Source organism: Gymnodraco acuticeps, unplaced genomic scaffold, assembly GCF_902827175.1.
Source record: "Gymnodraco acuticeps unplaced genomic scaffold, fGymAcu1.1, whole genome shotgun sequence".
NCBI lineage: Eukaryota > Metazoa > Chordata > Actinopteri > Perciformes > Bathydraconidae > Gymnodraco > Gymnodraco acuticeps.
Genome location: NW_022991948.1, coordinates 398,810 through 420,402, shown reverse-complemented (window position 1 = coordinate 420,402; position 21,593 = coordinate 398,810). Strand labels below are relative to the sequence as shown.

Sequence of the window (21,593 nt, the reverse complement as noted above, 5' to 3'; positions counted from 1 at the left end):
TAAAACAAGCTACTCACGAGCGGAAAATGTGCTTTTACACGCGCATAAAATGACCCTCGCGCGCAGATTAAACCCCCGCGAGCGGCTCTGCGCTCGCTCGCGAGAGAGACAGCCCTCTATGGAAAGCCATTTGCGTCACAATTCGCGCGTTTATTCGCGCGAATAAACGGGGAGGTCCGTTTTATAAACGGGGAGGTGCGTTTAAATTCAAAGTCTCAGTAACCAATCAGTGAAGAGCAAAACCAGACCAAAGCAATCTGTAGATGAAAAGTTCCTGACATTGTGAGGCTGTAAATTGTACGTTATTCCAGATTCAGGGGACTATGTATTAATTTGGCTTTCAATATAATAAATATATCAATCAATATAACCTGCCTTCATTGTCTTTTAAAATAAAATCGCCTTACCTTATCTTACTGAAGTGAAGGGTATTGATGTCTCCTTAAATCACCTTTTAAATGTACTTCTTATAACATGGCATGGTGTAACATATCAAAATGTTCAGTCTCTGGTCTTGCTAGAAATGCAATGTCACTCACCTTAGAGCACTGTTTTATGAGATACTTAGCTTAGAAATCAGATTTTTGGAAAACTTAAAAACTCTTGTGAAAACACAGATGTACTCATGTCATCCATTTTTTTTGGTGCTTCAGATTTGGTTTACCAACGTTTTCGGTTCACAAAAGTAGTGAAATATATGAATTACACTATAGGCCTATATACATGTGTTGTTCATGAAAAATGAAAATGGGTAAATTAGAATTTGGAGTAAAATAGTTCTATCACTCTACTTTCACCACAGAAAAGTTACATCAGGACTGATTCATGACTTCATATCCCATACTGAGGTTCATGTGATGTGTACAAATACAAATTGAGCATTACAACTTTTTTTTTCAACCAACTATTTATGTTAACATAAGAAACTGTAAAATCTCAATATTTACAATACAGGGTTCATACGCTTTTTCACCAATGATTTTAAATGACTCTTTCATGTGGCTAGCATGCGCTGCCTCGCCCATATTCGAAATATTGAATATGTTACAACACAGTTTGCATTTAGCACGTCTTGGGTCAATGTCTTTTGATAACCACAATTGGTACTTATTCTTTAGAAGCCATACATTGTTGAAACTGCACTTCCCTGGCATCTTTATATCAAATAGTAGCTCCTGTAGACTAGACGGCATGATTGTAAACATCTCTCACCAGCGAAATACTGCCACAGTTGCCATTTTACGTTTCATTATACGATACAGTATTTATTATCATTATAGTATTACTATTTCGGCGATTAGATAACATATAAATTATATTTGATGCAACTTTAGTTATATTTCCATGACTTTTCCAAAACGTTGGGAAAAATATTGCATTCCATGACTTTTCCAGGTTTTTAATGACTGTACGAACCCTGACAATATCAGAACTTTCTCAACCAACTATTCATTATAAATGTAAAGACAGGGGGAGCAGTGCCATGGTCTTTGTCTGTCTTCCAAGACAGTGGGTCTGGCTGCTGTGTAGCCGCTCGCGGGGGTTTAATCTGTGCGCGAGGGTCATTTTATGCGCGTGTAAAAGCACATTTTCCGCTCGTGAGTAGCTTGTTTTACGCGCTAGAATATTAACCCAAATCTGACTCCATACCAGGGATGCACAGGTACCTTTTAGCAAGGTTTGACAAGAGTGGATACTCATACTGGTGCTCCTTCCACCAGACCAGTGGATCTGCTTTCACTTCCAAGATATCTGCCTCCTTGTAGCGGGTCATCTGCTCCTTGGCCTGGTTCTCTTGGGTATTTATGGAGTCAGATTTGGGTCAATATTCTAGCGCGTAAAACAAGCTACTCACGAGCGGAAAATGTGCTTTTACACGCGCATAAAATGACCCTCGCGCACAGATTAAACCCCCGCGAGCGGCTCTGCGCCCGCGAGCGGCTCTGCGCCCGCGAGCGGCTCTGCGCCCGCGAGCGGCTCTGCGCCCGCGAGCGGCTCTGCGCTCGCTCGCGAGAGAGACAGCCCTCTTGCTTGCTCGCGGGAGTGTCAGCCTCGCGGAGTCTGTCTACGCGCGCGTGAAAAGTTTCTGGCACTTTGGGGCGGAGCCACTGGACTTTGATTGACAGCTGCCAGGAAACCCGGGGTTGCCAGGTTTGATAAATGCCTGAACTACCAAGAGCCGAGCAGTGACGGCAGCAAAATCTAGGTGCGTACAGCCATAGATATATATATAAACACTAGATGACTCACCCGCGCTGCTGGCCAATGGAGACCGACGTTGCCACTTGGCCGCCATCTTGCTACAGGCAGTTCTCTCATTCATAACATTATGGTTTACTATTTAAATAACCATAGCTTGCTCAATTTTCAACCAATTTTCAAACGGTTTGGTTTTTTATAAACATCAAAGATGTAGTTATGATACTGTATACTTATAGTCATGGACTTTCTTATGAAAATAACATTAAGCAGATAAAGCAATAGCTATACACACACACACAAGGTATTTATATTAAATATTTGCCGGTGTATATATTTCCATTTATTTTTATTATATTGTTAATATTTAAAATGTATTATAAAATTAAAATATATTTATATTTTATATATAAAAATCGGTCTCATGTTACCACTCTGTAAGCCAAGAGTTGTTAATTTAGCAATGCCTTAGCTTGAAGAATAGGGACACAACTAATGACAATAGCATATGGTGGTATATTATTTAGATATTCACACCTTTATCAGAAGAACCAAACCAACATAAAATGAGCTCACAGACAGGTCAGTTCTGTCTCATTTATCACAATTATACGAATATATAAATAATAGTAATATGGAAATTAATAAGTTACTTTTTGGTTACTATGGTTCTCAGCAGGAAACCGATGGACTGTCCACTTCAAGTAGGGAATGAGTCCTTACCCCAAGTGAAGGAGTTCAAGTATCTCGGGGTCTTGTTCTCGAGTGAGGGAACAATGGAGCGTGAGATGGGCCGGAGAATCGGAGCAGCGGGAGCGGTACTGCAGTCGCTTTACCGCACCGTTGTGACGAAAAGGGAGCTGAGCCAGAAGGCAAAGCTCTCTGTCTACCGGGCCATTTTCGTTCCTACCCTCACCTATGGTCATGAAGGATGGGTCATGACCGAAAGAACGAGATCGCGGATACAAGCGGCCGAGATGGGTTTTCTCCGCAGGGTGGCTGGTGTCTCCCTTAGGGATAAGGTGAGAAGTTCGGTCATCAGGGAGGGACTCGGAGTTGAGCCGCTCCTCCTTCGCGTCGAAAGGAGCCAGTTGAGGTGGTTCGGGCACCTAGTTAGGATGCCACCTGGGCGCCTCCCTAGGGAGGTGTTCCAGGCACGTCCAGCTGGGAAGAGACCAAGGGGTAGACCTAGGACCAGGTGGAGGGATTATATCTCTTCGCTGGCCTGGGAGCGCCTTGGGATCCCCCAGTCAGAGCTGGTTGATGTCGCCAGGGAAAAGAAAGTTTGGGGCTCTCTGCTGGAACTGCTACCCCGCGACCCGACCACGGATAAGCGGGAGAAGATGGATGGATGGATGGATGGAAGTTACTTTTTTAACAATTCAATGTTCACTTATCAATACTGTGAGCCTGATTTTTCTTACATTCTCCAACAGAAAACACAACTCAGCGTACTTTTAAGAAATTGATCTTAATAGGCTTTTCCCCTTATAAGGCAAACATATGTTTTGAGGCTCTGGACAAAAATGGCTATTTTGATTGTAAAGGTTGCCAATCCCTGGGTGTAGTTTCAATGTTTGCACATGTTTATTCAAGTGTATGAGTGACATAGAGCAAGTGAGATGGCCAGTGGTTCTCAAACCTTTTACACAGAGTACCACCTCAAATTATATTGGGCTCTCCTAGTAACACCATCATAGACCTTCCTGGGTACCACCGAGATAAAGGATTTAATATGACAAGCCATATGATGCTCTCATTTGTTAGTGACATTCCACATGCAAATAAAACAAGATAAGATGGTACTTTATTGATCCCAATTTGGGAAAACATTTTTAGTTACAGCAGCATAAGGGACAAAGCATTTTACAATGAATTAGAAATAAGCAAGAAAAATAAAGAAAAGAAAGAAAGAGGAAAATATACATGTTGAGTTTGGCAGGATATTATATATATATAATATACATAAATATAAGGCATATGGAATATTAATGTTAAATATTAAATAGATTATATATGTGTAAAATGTACAACGTGGTTATATTCAAGAGAAACTATGGAGCAGAGAGTTATCTTCCAGCCAGAGGTGATTTGTTGAGTTATGGCACTGCGGAGCTGCAGCAGTCTGTTGGAGAAGGAGCTCCGTTGACTGTCCAGCTGCAGGTGGAGAGGATGGGTGGGGTTATCCATGATGGACAACAGCCTGTTCAGTGTCCTCCTCTCCACCACAGCTTCAAAGGGGTCCAGCTTGATGCCGATGACAGACCCAGCTTTCCTAATTAGTTTATTGATCCTGCTGGTGTCACCGGCTCTGATGCTGCCCCCCCCAGCAGACCGGAGCAAAGAAGAGTGCACTGGCCACAACAGACCGGTAGAAGATCTCCAGCATCTTACTGCACACGTGGAAGTATCTCAGCTTCCTCAGAAAATAGAGTCTGCTCATCCCCTTCTTGTGCACAGCATCAGTGTTGATCCTCCAGTTCAGTCCGTTGTCTAAGTGCACTCCCAGGTATTTGTAGTCCTCCACAACAGCCACATCCTCTCCCAGAATGCACAGGGGTAGAAGAGACGTCCTCACCCTCCTGAAATCAATGACCATCTCTCTGGTCTTGGCCACATTCAAATGGATGGAGAAGATGATAGTGTATAGACTATCACATGTCTTAGAACAAAGAGGGTTACTGAGTGGAACGAGTGGTGTCATAAATGTTGTATTTAATATGTTAATATATTGTTTAATGTTACACTTCACACAAGTCACGACTGTTTGCAGTTAATGTCGTTGCCGTGTGTAACGTTAGTTTATATAATGTGCAGCGCTTCAAACAGTGTGCTGCCTTAAAGGCATTTTATGTTATAATTTGTTTGCAGTTCATAAAGTCACCACTAGGAGTGCTAATGGTATTGTTATCTTTAAGTTCGCCGTTCTTAGCCTCACTTCCGGTTTAGCGTTAGAGAAACCCAGAGCCGTATAATAGAAGAGTTATGACATCTCCGTTCACTCCAATGGACCACTTTTTTACAGCAATGGCGAATCGTGGAGCCTCTCAATCGTTCCCCGGAAGTTAGCGCCAAGGCTAGCAGAGCTGTGGAGTTGCAGCATAATAGACCGTTCGTGACGGACTTTTAAAGGTAAGAAGAAGTTTAAAGATTTATATTGCGGATATTATCAGTACATCTGATTCAAATTAACATGTGTATTAAAGGATGTCAGTGGATTATCCCTAAATCAGTAGATTTAGGGAACGTTTACATATAACAGATCAAGCTAGGATACCGAAGCAAGTTAGCAACACACGTTGAACAGCCTTTTAATTGTAAATTCCGTTCTCTTAATGTCTATTTGGTCCAACGTTGTTGAATTAGAGAAGAGGGGCTTCTAAACGGGATTGTATGCGGGGGTGGAGGGAGTTAAATATTAGATAAATATAACTTTGGTGCGTGTAAGAGTGAGTGTTTTTAGCAGAGCCATATTGTGTCCTTGTGATTATGTTGATTATTACCTGTGTGTATAATGTTGCAGCTCAGCTGATTTTGGATTGATGGCAAAGGGAGAGTTACTTAAGTGAGAGTGAAAACACAAGGTAAGTTTAATACTACTGTTTTATATAAGTAAGCATACTAAACATGTATTCTATCACTGTATTATATAAGTAATCTTGTTAGTAACCTACTGTATGGCAGGTGGAGGGGCAGTGATGTTACAGGTGGAGGAGCAAGACTGCAAACTCAAAAGACAGAGAAATCAAAATTTGTTCTCCAGAGAAGAGGTTGATTTCTCTTCAATTTTTTATTTCATATTTTCTAAAGATGTGGAAATGGCAACAAAAAAACACGTGAGAGCTGTAACCAAGACAACTGTAACAACAGGAGTAGAGAGCCACCAAGGTTTTTCAAGTCCCTCTCTTACTCCATTTTGCCAACCCAAACTTCCAGGTACATGACAGGACACCTTGCTTGTTTTTGTTGTTTGCTCTCCTCTGGCTGGGTGCTGGCAGGTGGAGGGCAGTGATGTTACGGGTGGAGGGGCAGTGATGTTAGCTGGGTGCTGGCAGGTGGAAGAGCAATGTTTAGTCCAAATATTTCCATTGCAACGGCTAATGGAAATGATTGCAGCTGTGGATCTGTTTGGGGGTTGCTGGATGTGGTAGCTTGGCTGCTGTTGTTCCTTTTCACCTTTTTGGATTGGCTCTTGCTTCCAAAATGGCCATCTTTTAATTGTTGTAATAGATCTGTTTGAATGGCTGCTGGTTCCCTCGTATGCTGACTGGCTGCTGGTTCCCTCGTATGCTGACTGGCTGCTGGCTGAGTGGGTGGTGTCCGCCCTCCCTGTCTCTCCTCACTAGCCATGTCCTCTTTCTTCACCCTCACTTTCCTTTCTCTCAGTCTCCTCATCCCTTCTTCCCTCAATCTTTGAGACTAATGTAAGTAGAAGACATGGCACCGTAAATGTTCGAACATTTAAAATATTATACCACTTAAAAATAAGAAATATTACTTTTGTTACTAAGAGTTCATACTTATTATACCTGTGTCACCTTTCACACTATAGCTGTGATCATGAGCTATGGGCTTTGTAGATACAGGTCCCGGGGTGAATCGTGGTGCAGGGGCCCTTCTCTTTTTGACCACAGGGCGATGCACGAAGATGGTGGGTATAGCCTCTGCTCTCAGCCTTGCCCTTTTTTGTCTTGACAAACTGGTCTGCATCAAAATGTGCCTGCGGAGTGACTTGAGGTTACTTCACACACAGAACAACTGTGTCTGAATCTTGTCTGCCCACATACATATTCCATAGTGGTTGAATACACAGTATTAGGAAACACTTTATACTTACTGAACATGTTATACTCATTACATACTGTATATACAATATGACCAAGAATGTGAGACAACTTTATAGAAATTCATATCACATCTGTTACTGATGCCATTTGTCATACTTTATTAAATTCACAAATAATAAAGTTCCATAACTTCAGTTGGGAACAAAGACCACACCTTATCTCCCCAAGGCAATTTCCCATCCAATAGGTGTGCTATATAGGTGTGTATAACCCTTTCTCCTGTCTGTTACTCCCTCTTTCAGCACAAGAACCAGAGGAGGATTCAATGGAGCCTGAATAGCTGCACTGAGACCCTCACCCTGCACCCTGAGTCTCAACTCTGTGTTTTTCAAGCCTTTCCCTGTTTTTTTGTATTAAACAAAACATTAAGCTTTCCCAATGGTGTGGTTTTCGTTTTGTGAAAAAGTGCAAATGCAGTGTTTGTATATAATTACCTCACATATGTTTTTGCAGTTGGTTGTGAAATTGCTCCTGCTGACTTGAGCCAGCCATTTTTTCCTCCGCTCTGTGTCAGTGGGGAAGCCGTACATTCGTACTCCTTTCTCGGAGCGATTTGAGCATCCCCAGGCAGCACAGCAAACCATGGTGGCGACTAGGAGGCAGCACAGCAAACCAGGACAACACGGAGGAAAAGGCACAGACAAACTGCATGATATGCTATTCAATGTTTATTGAATTCCATGTATTTGCAATGGATGTTCCTAAAACAACACATTTAACATCATCATCATCATCATGCTGCTAGTCCTTTGATAGTCACCTGTCAGTCTCCTGTCCTTTCTGAAAGCCATAAAGATGACATTAGTCATTTAGATAACTTGTGTCCTCAATTACCATGGGATTACTGAAACTACCATGAATTTAAGAAAATGGTAGACATTAATCTAATCTGAATTTTAAAGCATTACTTTAGATCCCCTCCCTCTAAATATATCAATAAACATTAGAAAGTGATGCTTCTGACTACCATACAAGTTTAAGAAGATAATATTGGTTTTAAAGAATTCAATGCTATAAATAAACAGCAACAGGCTCTTTAACCAAGGCACTGTTAGCCTACCATGTAAACTAGTTGTTCACACTAATCCTAATATTAGCAAATTCTATTTTATTTTTTTAAACATATTGATGTAAATACATACACATATCGATTTGTTGTATAAATATTGCAAATCAAAACCTTTATTCACTAATAATTACCAAAAATCGTAGTTCTATCTCCTGTTATCAGTGCATTCACATTGCCCGCCATGAACTTCCGGGGAACGATCCTCGTCTACATGAACCACGTGACGATAACCGTTTTTGGACTTCCGTTGTCGTAACTCTTCTATTATACGGCTCTGGAGAAACCATAGATATATATAAACAAATAAAAGTTTATATATATCTATGAGAGAAACGGCATGGTCCGAAAGAAGAAGAAGAAGAAGAAGAAGAAGAAGAAGAAGAAACAGACAGACAGACGGCAGGAACTTTCCCTCTGCTTCATTCATTTCTCCTGTTCAACAGGTTAGTAGTGTGAACACAGATTATGTCATATTTCGATCTAAGAAGTGTGTTTGAAACTGTTTTATGTGTAGTTAACTTTAATGTCATTCTGTGAGCTACGCCACTAGCGTGTGGCTAATGGCGTCCGCTAGCTTCTTTAACACAGGCTGTTGCTCCCTGAATAATGTAGCTCTACTATGTGTAATGAGTCCCGTGCACTAGTCTGGCTTACATTTCAAGTTTATTCTGTTTGCATAAATATGTGAAATGCTGGCCTGAGGTCATAATTGTTCATATTATTTAAATGCTAAAGCGCTAATGCTATGTTAATATTGTGCCTGTACAACAGCCATGTTAAAGTGAGTACAGTCCGGTTGTGTGTGTTATCTGTTATCACTGTATTATACTGTAAATGAAAAAGGCTTTAATCCTTCATGAAAGTCATAATATGGCATGTGCATTTATGTCCATTTTTGATTAGAAAACGAAATATGTCAGACATAGTTATTTTGATTGGCTAAATGTATTTTTACATTCTCAGTTAGCTTCAGGCCTCACTGAGGAGAAGTATTGAGGTAGAAAGCTGGTGAAGCCATTTCATTATATTCTGTTTGCACAGATAATAAACCTGGTTGGCAAGAAGGAAGCCATATTCATTCGACCACACAACGCAGAGATACATGTGGCGTCAAACCAGAGAATGATTAGATAAATAGAGAAAACGGATATAATTTGTAAGTGAATTTATTAATGTGTTTAAATAAATTCTGGCAAGGACAACCACACAAACTGCAGCAACTTTCACTCTGCTTCATTCTTTTCTCCTGTTCAACAGGCTTATTATCTGATTACCATCACAGCGGACTTGTAGCAGCAGTGGAGATGGAGCATCAGAACCTGGAGAATACAGCAACAACAACAAGGATCCATTTGAAGATAGGTAAATATTACAGTAATAGTGTACTTTCATTGTGTGGGTGTAACATAGTTAAATAGAGAGAGAGAGAGAGAGGGGAGAAACATTCCACTTGAACTTTATATTTTAATGAACTTAGTAGTAATTATTGTCCTGTATTTCTTTCCGATTTCACAGCTGCAAGAACCTCCATCTGTGCCTGCACCCAGGTCAAGATCTGCCGTGGCTCAAGGGCCTTCACCAGAGCCACCACCACCAAGGACCAGAGGACCAGCATCACTACAGCAGCCTCCACCTCCATCTGTGCCTGCCACAAGATTAAGATACACCTCGGTACAAAGGCCTCCACCACAGCCATCACGATCAACCCAGCCAGCAAAGAAGTCTCGCCTAGCACACCTCCCTCCCGCCGACACAGTCACCAGCAGCCCATGCACCATCACCCCCACCTACACAGCAGCCAGACCCACTGTCTTGGAAGACAGACAAAGACCATGGCACTGCTCCCCCTGTCTTTACATTTATAATGAATAGTTGGTTGAGAAAGTTCTGATATTGTCAGGGTTCGTACAGTCATTAAAAACCTGGAAAAGTCATGGAATGCAATATTTTTCCCAACGTTTTGGAAAAGTCATGGAAATATAACTAAAGTTGCATCAAATATAATTTATATGTTATCTAATCGCCGAAATAGTAATACTATAATGATAATAAATACTGTATCGTATAATGAAACGTAAAATGGCAACTGTGGCAGTATTTCGCTGGTGAGAGATGTTTACAATCATGCCGTCTAGTCTACAGGAGCTACTATTTGATATAAAGATGCCAGGGAAGTGCAGTTTCAACAATGTATGGCTTCTAAAGAATAAGTACCAATTGTGGTTATCAAAAGACATTGACCCAAGACGTGCTAAATGCAAACTGTGTTGTAACATATTCAATATTTCGAATATGGGCGAGGCAGCGCATGCTAGCCACATGAAAGAGTCATTTAAAATCATTGGTGAAAAAGTGTATGAACCCTGTATTGTAAATATTGAGATTTTACAGTTTCTTATGTTAACATAAATAGTTGGTTGAAAAAAAAAGTTGTAATGCTCAATTTGTATTTGTACACATCACATGAACCTCAGTATGGGATATGAAGTCATGAATCAGTCCTGATGTAACTTTTCTGTGGTGAAAGTAGAGTGATAGAACTATTTTACTCCAAATTCTAATTTACCCATTTTCATTTTTCATGAACAACACATGTATATAGGCCTATAGTGTAATTCATATATTTCACTACTTTTGTGAACCAAAAACGTTGGTAAACCAAATCTGAAGCACCAAAAAAAATGGATGACATGAGTACATCTGTGTTTTCACAAGAGTTTTTAAGTTTTCCAAAAATCTGATTTCTAAGCTAAGTATCTCATAAAACAGTGCTCTAAGGTGAGTGACATTGCATTTCTAGCAAGACCAGAGACTGAACATTTTGATATGTTACACCATGCCATGTTATAAGAAGTACATTTAAAAGGTGATTTAAGGAGACATCAATACCCTTCACTTCAGTAAGATAAGGTAAGGCGATTTTATTTTAAAAGACAATGAAGGCAGGTTATATTGATTGATATATTTATTATATTGAAAGCCAAATTAATACATAGTCCCCTGAATCTGGAATAACGTACAATTTACAGCCTCACAATGTCAGGAACTTTTCATCTACAGATTGCTTTGGTCTGGTTTTGCTCTTCACTGATTGGTTACTGAGACTTTGAATTTAAACGGACCTCCCCGTTTATAAAACGGACCTCCCCGTTTATTCGCGCGAATAAACGCGCGAATTGTGACGCAAATGGCTTTCCATAGGGGTCTGTCTCTCGCGAGCGAGCGCAGAGCCGCTCGCGGGCGCAGAGCCGCTCGCGGGGGTTTAATCTGCGCGCGAGGGTCATTTTATGCGCGTGTAAAAGCACATTTTCCGCTCGTGAGTAGCTTGTTTTACGCGCTAGAATATTGACCCAAATCTGACTCCATAAATACCCAAGAGAACCAGGCCAAGGAGCAGATGACCCGCTACAAGGAGGCAGATATCTTGGAAGTGAAAGCAGATCCACTGGTCTGGTGGAAGGAGGACCAGTATGAGTATCCACTCTTGTCACACCTTGCTAAAAGGTACCTGTGCATCCCTGGTATGGAGTCAGATTTGGGTCAATATTCTAGCGCGTAAAACAAGCTACTCACGAGCGGAAAATGTGCTTTTACACGCGCATAAAATGACCCTCGCGCACAGATTAAACCCCCGCGAGCGGCTCTGCGCTCGCTCGCGAGAGAGACAGCCCTCTTGCTTGCTCGCGGGAGTGTCAGCCTCGCGGAGTCTGTCTACGCGCGCGTGAAAAGTTTCTGTTACTTTGGGGCGGAGCCACTGGACTTTGATTGACACTTGCCAGGAAACCCGGGGTTGCCAGGTTTGATAAATGCCTGAACTACCAAGAGCCGAGCAGTGACGGCAGCAAAATCTAGGTGCGTACAGCCATAGATATATATATATAAACACTAGATGACTCACCCGCGCTGCTGGCCAATGGAGACCGACGTTGCCACTTGGCCGCCATCTTGCTACAGGCAGTTCTCTCATTCATAACATTATGGTTTACTATTTAAATAACCATAGCTTGCTCAATTTTCAACCAATTTTCAAACGGTTTGGTTTTTTATAAACATCAAAGATGTAGTTATGATACTGTATACTTATAGTCATGGACTTTCTTATGAAAATAACATTAAGCAGATAAAGCAATAGCTATACACACACACAAGGTATTTATATTAAATATTTGCCGGTGTATATATTTCCATTTATTTTTATTATATTGTTAATATTTAAAATAAATTATAAAATTAAAATATATTTATATTTTATACATTGTGATGCCCCTGTGGGTTCATCAGTGGAGAGGGTGTGGCTGTCCTGTCTTGGCTGCATTGATTGCAGTGATTGCATTAACTCAGGGCACCTGGGTCTGGTGCTCTGCAGCTATTTTAAAGCCTCTCTGCTCCTGTCTTCTCTCTCGCTCTGTTTTCCTGCAGGCACCCGGCTCTGATGAGTATAACCAATGTGTTGAATTGACCAGTGTTGTGCAAATAAACACCTTTACCTACCCGTTGACATGTTGTGTCTCCTTTTTGTTGTGGCCTTTTGAGCCAGGTCGCAACAAATGGGGGCTCGTCCAACGGGTTATTTATTTAAAAAGTTTGTGTAGTGCTCATTGAGCAGCTGATTCATTGTTGTGGTCCAGCTGTGTGCTGGCTCTGCGCTGCTATTTGGGGGACACATCATGTCTTTTGTGTTTCAGGATGCTTTAGTGTTTGACATGGCATCAGGTTTTGTGTGCCAATCAGAAGGTAAGATATTGCTGTTTGTTACGCTTTTGTAAAAGAGATTTTCCCCGCTAGGCTTAAGTGGCGTTTCCCCTTGGGTTCCGTCTGTTTGTTTTTTTCATAGTGTTGTGGCGACGTGGTTGGTGTCAGCTGTTTTCGGACAGCTGTCTCGGGGGCACATCCGCGTGATTTCTTGGTGTTACCTGCGTGCAGGTCGCTCCATAAATCCGCCGGGTTCCAGTGCGTAATTACCCGCCGCAAGCCACATGAAGACTAGGTGAGATTAGGAAGATTTTGGTAAGGCAGTTAGGGGGCAATTCTCTGTTGGGTTTTGTCTTTTCGCCCAGGCGTGTTGACAGTTGAGTACTTTGCTTTCTGATTGGGTATAGGCAATATATTATGGCTTCTTTGTCAGCGTTTGTGGATGCGCCCTCAGTATCTTTCTTGGATGGTTGCCAGAAGGCGCAGTTGATCGAAATAGCAGAGAATTATGAAATTGCTGTTGTAGGGAGCAAGCGGAAACATGACATTAAAGCTGTCATCGTGTCATTTTTGTTTGAGCGGGGAGTGTTACAGAAGAGTGAGTCTGGTGTGGCAGGGGTCGGGCCAGTAGTGGTTCAGACAGCTGGTTTGACATTCGAACAGCAAAAGGAGCTTTTGGCCATGCAGTTTAATCAGGAGAGATTACAGTTGGAGTTGAAGTTGGAGCAGGAGAAGTTGCAGTTGGAGATGAGGGGTCAGCAGCAGGAGGTAGAGAAGCGTTTAGAGGTGGAGAAGGTGCTGGAGGTGGAAAAGATGAAATGTGAGGTGGAACATGCTAGATTACGGCTGATGGGAGAGGGCAAGTTTTCTCCAGGGGAGGATGGTGGTGCTAGGTTAACATCAGGCAGTGGCGATATAATTTCTTACTTGCGATTAGTGCCAAAGTTCAATGAGCGTGACCCGGACATTTTTTTCACTCTATTTGAACACATAGCAGAGGCAAGAAACTGGTCAGATTCGGACAGAGTGCTGTTACTTCAGTGTGTACTCACTGGGCGAGCACAGGAAGCCTATTCAGCTATTTGTGGCGAAAATACTTTGGACTATGATAGAGTAAAATCAGCGGTGTTGAAATCTTACGAACTGGTTCCTGAAGCGTATCGTCAAAGGTTCAGAAGTGGGGTCAAGGGAGATAAGCAGACACATGTGGAGTTTATCCGTGATTTAACTTCTCATTTTCAGCGGTGGTGCGCGGCAGCAAAGGTTGCAAGTTTTGACGGTCTTTGTGAGCTCATTGTCTTGGAACAATTTAAAAACATTCTCCCTCAGCGTGTGGCCACGTATGTGAATGAACAGAAACCTCCCACCGCGTTTAGAGCTGCTGAATTAGCGGACGATTTTGTGTTGACACATAGGGGCAGTTTTGGGGAGAAATATTCTAGGGGTGATTGGAAACGTGGAGAAGACAATGGAGATGCCCGTGCAAAGTTTTCACCAGGCTCCTCCCGTAGATTTGCAGGTACAGGGCGACCCGAGGGGGCCAAAGTGGACCAATGTCACTATTGCAAAGGTGGGGGTCATTGGAAGGAGCAGTGTCCATTGCTGGAAACGAAGGGGAAGCCTCGTTTGTCACCACATGCTCCAGCCATGTGTTGTTCTGCCGTGGTGGATAAAAAACCGTTGGGTGTAGGCTCGGGCATGGTGCCTGATAAGAAGCCGGTTTGTGCCGACCCGGATGCGGGTTCTGGTTTTGAGCCGTTCATCACTGAAGCGGTAGTATCAGTAGTCGGTAGTGACAAATATGTGCCGATTAAGGTGTTGCGTGATACAGCGGCTAGATACTCATTCATTGTTGAGTCAGTGTTGCCTTTTTCGTCAGAGACAGAAACGGGGGATTTTGTGCTGATGAGGGGCATGGAGATGGGCTTGATCCCTGTGCCACGGCATACAATAGTGCTGGATTGCGAACTGGTGCGGGGAGTTGTGTCTATCGGGGTGCGTCCCGCGTTGCCACTCGATGGGATACATATGATTTTGGGCAACGATCTCGCTGGTAGTGCTGTGTGGGCTGGTGTGCCACCGCCTGTGGTGGTTTCCAGGCCGGTGGCATCTGGGGAGCCAGATGAGAGTGGTTTGCAGTTTCCAAGTGTGTTTCCAGTTTGTGCGGTGACACGTGCACAGAGCCGTAAAATGTCTGCTGACCCACATGTTTCGGAGTGTAGCAAAAGTAATGTGGTACATGTGGTCTCACTGCCTGATCTCCCTTCGTCGGTGTCAAAGGAGGACTGGGTCAGGAGTCAGAGGGACGATTCATCTCTTTCTGCTCTGTGGACTGAAGTGTTGCCGGCAGAGAAGGTCAGAGACATAGCCCAGGGTTACTTTGTTCAGGGGGACTTGCTGGTGAGTAAGTGGGTGCCCTGTGTTGGTGATGCTGTGGGGGAGGCAATTTTTCAGGTGGTGGTGCCGAGTAGCTTTCGTGATGTGATATTGCAAACTGTGCATGATAGTGGGGGACATTTGGGGATAAAAAAAACCTATGACCGTGTCCTACGCTATTTTTTTCTGGCCTCGGTTAAAGCGCGATGTTGCAAGTTATATTAAAGCATGCCACATATGTCAGTTCACTGGTAAACCAAGTCAGGTGGTGAAGCCTGCACCCCTCAGTCCCATTCCAGCCCTTGGTCAACCTTTTGAGCATTTGATCATAGATTGTGTGGGGCCGTTGCCTCCTTCTAAGTCCGGTTGTGCGTACATGCTTACTATAATGTGCCAGACTACAAGGTATCCTGCAGCGTTTCCCTTGCGCTCCATTTCAGTGAAGCCAGTAGTTAGGGCTTTAACCCAGTTCATCTCCACATTTGGGATCCCACGTGTGATTCAAAGCGACCAGGGTACCAACTTTACTTCCCATATGTTCAAACAGATTCTACAGCAGCTGGGGGTCAGGCATAACCGTGCGTCGGCTTACCATGCCCAAAGCCAGGGGGCGCTAGAGCGGTTTCATCAAACATTGAAGTCCATGCTGCGTGCTTATTGTATGGAAATGGGGAAGGACTGGGAGGAGGGACTTCCATGGCTCATGTTGGCGTCCAGGGAAGTCGTTCAGGAAAGTACAGGGTTCAGCCCTAATGATTTGGTCTTTGGGCATAAGGTGCGTGGGGTGTTATCTTTTCTCCAGGATGGTTTGGTTGAGGGTGAGCCACCTAAAAATTTAGTGGACTATATACAGGGCTTTCGTCATCGCCTGTATGTAGCGGTGGAAATGGCAAGGAAAAATTTAGCTGGTGCTCAGGCTAATATGAAGAGACTCTATGACCGTAAAGCCGAGTATCGTGAATTCAGCCCAGGGGATCAGGTGTTGGCTTTGATGCCACTGCAGGTTTCACCATTCAAAGCCAAGTTTGCCGGCCCGTACACTGTTGAGAGTAAAGTGTCAGATCAAAATTACCTGATTGCTACTCCAAATCGGAGGAAGTTGTCTCAACTGTGTCACGTCAACCTCCTGAAACCGTACTATGTTCGTGATACCGTTGGGGATAGCTTCATGGTTAAAAAGTTGGGTGTGAGCCCCATAATGATGGTTGATTCTGTGCTTTCAGATCGAGGGTTGGCTGAGGAGTGTGATGTTAAGGCACCAGATGAACCTGTTATGTCTGGTAGGCTGAGGAATTCGGAGTCGTTATGCCAATTGGATCGCTTGTTGAGTCACTTACCGGCAGCACAGAGAGATGAATTGGCGGCTTTAATCGGGAAGTTTGTGGTTGTGGCGGATGCTCTCTCTCGTGCCCCGGTGGGGTAGGTAGTCTCTCTGGCTCTGGATATTTGGTGTTGTTTCGGGGATCCCTTTGGGGCCTCCGTCTTAAGGGGGGGGCTGTGATGCCCCTGTGGGTTCATCAGTGGAGAGGGTGTGGCTGTCCTGTCTTGGCTGCATTGATTGCAGTGATTGCATTAACTCAGGGCACCTGGGTCTGGTGCTCTGCAGCTATTTTAAAGCCTCTCTGCTCTGTCTGCTCTCGCTCTGTTTTCCTGCAGGCACCCGGCTCTGATGAGTATAACCAATGTGTTGAATTGACCAGTGTTGTGCAAATAAACACCTTTACCTACCCGTTGACATGTTGTGTCTCCTTTTTGTTGTGGCCTTTTGAGCCAGGTCGCAACATACATAAAAATCGGTCTCATGTTACCACTCTGTAAGCCAAGAGTTGTTAATTTAGCAATGCCTTAGCTTGAAGAATAGGGACACAACTAATGACAATAGCATATGGTGGTATATTATTTAGATATTCACACCTTTATCAGAAGAACCAAACCAACATAAAATGAGCTCACAGACAGGTCAGTTCTGTCTCATTTATCACAATTATACGAATATATAAATAATAGTAATATGGAAATTAATAAGTTGCTTTTTTAACAATTCAATGTTCACTTATCAATACTGTGAGCCTGATTTTTCTTACATTCTCCAACAGAAAACATAACTCAGCGTACTTTTAAGAAATTGATCTTAATAGGCTTTTCCCCTTATAAGGCAAACATATGTTTTGAGGCTCTGGACAACAATGGCTATTTTGATTGTAAAGGTTGCCAATCCCTGGGTGTAGTTTCAATGTTTGCACATGTTTATTCAAGTGTATGAGTGACATAGAGCAAGTGAGATGGCCAGTGGTTCTCAAACCTTTTACACAGAGTACCACCTCAAATTATATTGGGCTCTCCTAGTAACACCATCATAGACCTTCCTGGGTACCACCGAGATAAAGGATTTAATATGACAAGCAGCCATATGATGCTCTCATTTGTTAGTGACATTCCACATGCAAATAAAACAAGATAAGATGGTACTTTATTGATCCCAATTTGGGAAAACATTTTTAGTTACAGCAGCATAAGGGACAAAGCATTTTACAATGAATTAGAAATAAGCAAGAAAAATAAAGAAAAGAAAGAAAGAGGAAAATATACATGTTGAGTTTGGCAGGATATTATATATATATATAATATACATAAATATAAGGCATATGGAATATTAATGTTAAATATTAAATAGATTATATATGTGTAAAATGTACAACGTGGTTATATTCAAGAGAAACTATGGAGCAGAGAGTTATCTTCCAGCCAGAGGTGATTTGTTGAGTTATGGCACTGCGGAGCTGCAGCAGTCTGTTGGAGAAGGAGCTCCGTTGACTGTCCAGCTGCAGGTGGAGAGGATGGGTGGGGTTATCCATGATGGACAACAGCCTGTTCAGTGTCCTCCTCTCCACCACAGCTTCAAAGGGGTCCAGCTTGATGCCGATGACAGACCCAGCTTTCCTAATTAGTTTATTGATCCTGCTGGTGTCACCGGCTCTGATGCTGCCCCCCCAGCAGACCGGAGCAAAGAAGAGTGCACTGGCCACAACAGACCGGTAGAAGATCTCCAGCATCTTACTGCACACGTGGAAGTATCTCAGCTTCCTCAGAAAATAGAGTCTGCTCATCCCCTTCTTGTGCACAGCATCAGTGTTGATCCTCCAGTTCAGTCCGTTGTCTAAGTGCACTCCCAGGTATTTGTAGTCCTCCACAACAGCCACATCCTCTCCCAGAATGCACAGGGGTAGAAGAGACGTCCTCACCCTCCTGAAATCAATGACCATCTCTCTGGTCTTGGCCACATTCAGAATACTCACAACATTAGGCTGAGGTTCATCTTCCGCTCTTCTTGAAGTGGTTGTGCTTCTTGTTGCTTCCGGCTAAAATAAACATAATTAAAGACATTTTGAGTGTTTAAAATGTGCTGTAATACACAACACATTATTTATTCCTAAACTTGCAGAAAGAAAAACTAAAGTGTGACATTTAATCACATATTTATCAATCAATCTTATACACCTTGAATTCTTGTTGGCCAATGATACACATACCCTTTGAAGATGAGCTGGAAAATTGAATACTGTTGGCACAACACCATCTTTAAGCCGGACAGTCTGCCCCGTCCTGTCAAAGTCCTCACTCCTGAAGTACTCACTGCAGAGCAGCGTCCTGCCAGAGGAAACAAAACCGTCCCTTCTTAGGGCGAGTTCCCACTGCCTCCTCCTCTCTCCGCTTTTGGGAAACCTTAAAAACATGAGAAAGGTAGCCAGATATATAAATTATTGTCAACATTGTCCGCCCTTCTTTCCTTTAACATTAAGGGTAAGGACAAAAATACACACCGAAATTATCATATTTTTGGGGTAATTGTATGTATGTATGTATGTATGTATACTTTAAGAATAAGACAACCACACTAAGAGTAATACTAAAGGTGTCCAAAAGAAACATTACATAATTGTGTAAAGAAATGGTAGCAACATAGGCGGCGCATGAGGCTCAGGTTTGGGAAGGCTAAATAACTCCTTTTTTCATCTGACGCTGCCCGCCTCCGGCGTTTATAGAAAAGAGATGAACTCAGTGAAAGCACCGCCTGCTGACCGATCAGAGCTCAGTGTGCGGAGTTTAAATATATCAAGTCATATTACAGGAGAAAGGAAATACAGTTTAAACTGCCGTATGCAGAGAAGACGTCGACGTGTCACACTTATCATTCATATCACACTGACATCACATCATCAATCAGATCATCGATCATATAATATCACAATATTTCCTTATCTGAGTCAGCTTCTCGAGCCGTATCTGGCCGTGCAACACTTACATTGTCACATATACTGTATGCAGACGTATTATTTTAAGCAACACATTAAGTTGACGAAACACTCAACTCAAATGTAATAAAGTCAGATCCACTCGTGTCTTAGATGGGGCAGTATCATAAAACTGTTTTCAAACACTCGGTAGTTTATTTTTTAACCAGTTGTTCTATATTCTCCTTGCAGGTGCAACTATGTGGCTCGTATCCTGGATTATATGTTTAAGTCATGGATGGTTAAAGTTCATATTTGTCTAATATTAGTTTACTTTTCATTAATGAAGTATGACGCTGCGCTGTCAGTACACTTGTCCCTGTTTGTGATTGGTCAAATGTAGCTAACCCCGCCCCTTTCACGTGAACGCGTTCTCAGCTGGAGAGAGAAACCCTGGCTTGATTCACCGAGTTGATAACCAGCTTCGTGGACCACTTAGCGAAATCTCATTTGTTAGGGTTAGTTAAGATAATTCAAACATATCCAGGGTCTGTTGAACTGGCTTCGTAGCACAGGGCACAGGTGGCTGCATAGCAGCGCTAATGTCAAAGACACACACATTATACATTATATTTTTATTTTACCAGGATGCAGTGACACAAATATTTGGGAAGGCTTAGCCTTCCCTAGCCTACAGCACCCGCCGCCCCTGGGTAGCAATATATTCTAAAGAGGCTGGGTCAACATCAATCTTGCAATACTATTATCTCACATAGCCCCACTGATCCTGTGTAGCAGGACTTGTAATGTACATACATCCACTAAGTAATTAATGATTATCCTAATTATAGTCATAATATTGTCATATCTTACACGTGAAAGGTGATTCCACGGGTTCTTGTTTGCAGACTGCGGCGATTAGAGCAGCCGTAGGCTGCACAAAAGTCAAGCATAGTCAGGTACTTCTGTAAACACAAAGCCAGCAATTTCCTGTATCATAATGTATCTAAAAATGTAAGATGTTTTTAACAAGCCAAACCACTTGGAAGAAATCATGTGTAACTTAAGTTATGTTGAAAAGAAAGAGCAGTTATGCCTCTCCCACTGGTGTAAAGTTGCTGGGTGAACTTCTTAATACTAGGTCTCACTCACAGCCTCTTGTTATTAGCCAGCTAATAAATACAACCACATACACAAAGAAAAGCTGCAATTTCAACATGTCCAAGCATCCTGTATCATAGCCATGCTAATAACGTTTATAATAAACAAAACCGTTTGTAAATCAGTCAAGATTTCAGCGATTTAAGAGTATTTGTGTGCAGATCACTCACCTTACAACAGCTACCATAGCGCGTACCAGAGTAGCTGTTGACTGTAGCAAGATGGCGGCCGGTGAGCTACGCTGGAAAATCTCCCATGAGCCATCTAGTGTTTATATATATATCTATGCGTACAGCAGACAGTAGCTAGCAGTTTTCGACGGACACAGCCCACTGAAAAATATATTGTTTTATATCAAATTAATGTATATTACATTACATTGCATTTAGCTGACGCTTGTATCCAAAGCGATTTACAATAAGTACATTCGACCAGGAAGACACAACCTTGAAGAAAACAGAATCATATATATATATATTAGCTGTACACTTTACGAATATAATAGTTTTTTATGGACAACTTTACCATTCAATCTCGTCCAACTGATTTTGCTGCCGTCACTGCTCGGCTCTTGGCAGTTCAGGCATTTATCAAACCTGGCAACCCCGGGTTTCCTGGCAGCTGTCAATCAAAGTCCAGTGGCTCCGCCCCAAAGTAACAGAAACTTTTCACGCGCGCGTAGACAGACTCCGCGAGGCTGACACTCCCGCGAGCAAGCAAGAGGGCTGTCTCTCTCGCGAGCGAGCGCAGAGCCGCTCGCGGGGGTTTAATCTGCGCGCGAGGGTCATTTTATGCGCGTGTAAAAGCACATTTTCCGCTCGTGAGTAGCTTGTTTTACGCGCGAGATAATTGACCCAAATCTGACTCCATACACTCTTAAAAATGTTGGGTTGTTTTGTCAACCCAACCACTGGGTTGAGCCTGTTGGTTAATTTAATTGGGTTATTTTGATGGAAATGGGTATTCTGAGAACCCAATTCGCTAGGTTATTTCTGTTGGGTATAGAGTTATTAGCTG

General features: G+C 42.7%; 1 protein-coding gene across 1 annotated transcript in view; it reads left to right on the top strand.

Moving 5' to 3' along the window:
- LOC117535925 (zinc finger BED domain-containing protein 1-like) overlaps positions 1-21,593 on the top strand; it is a 36,077-nt gene that overhangs the window by 7,955 nt on the left and 6,529 nt on the right. The window contains exon 5 of the mRNA XM_034200592.1: positions 11,484-11,636. Within this exon, the coding sequence (XP_034056483.1) occupies positions 11,484-11,636 (153 nt within the window). The remainder of the gene's footprint in view (positions 1-11,483; positions 11,637-21,593) is intronic.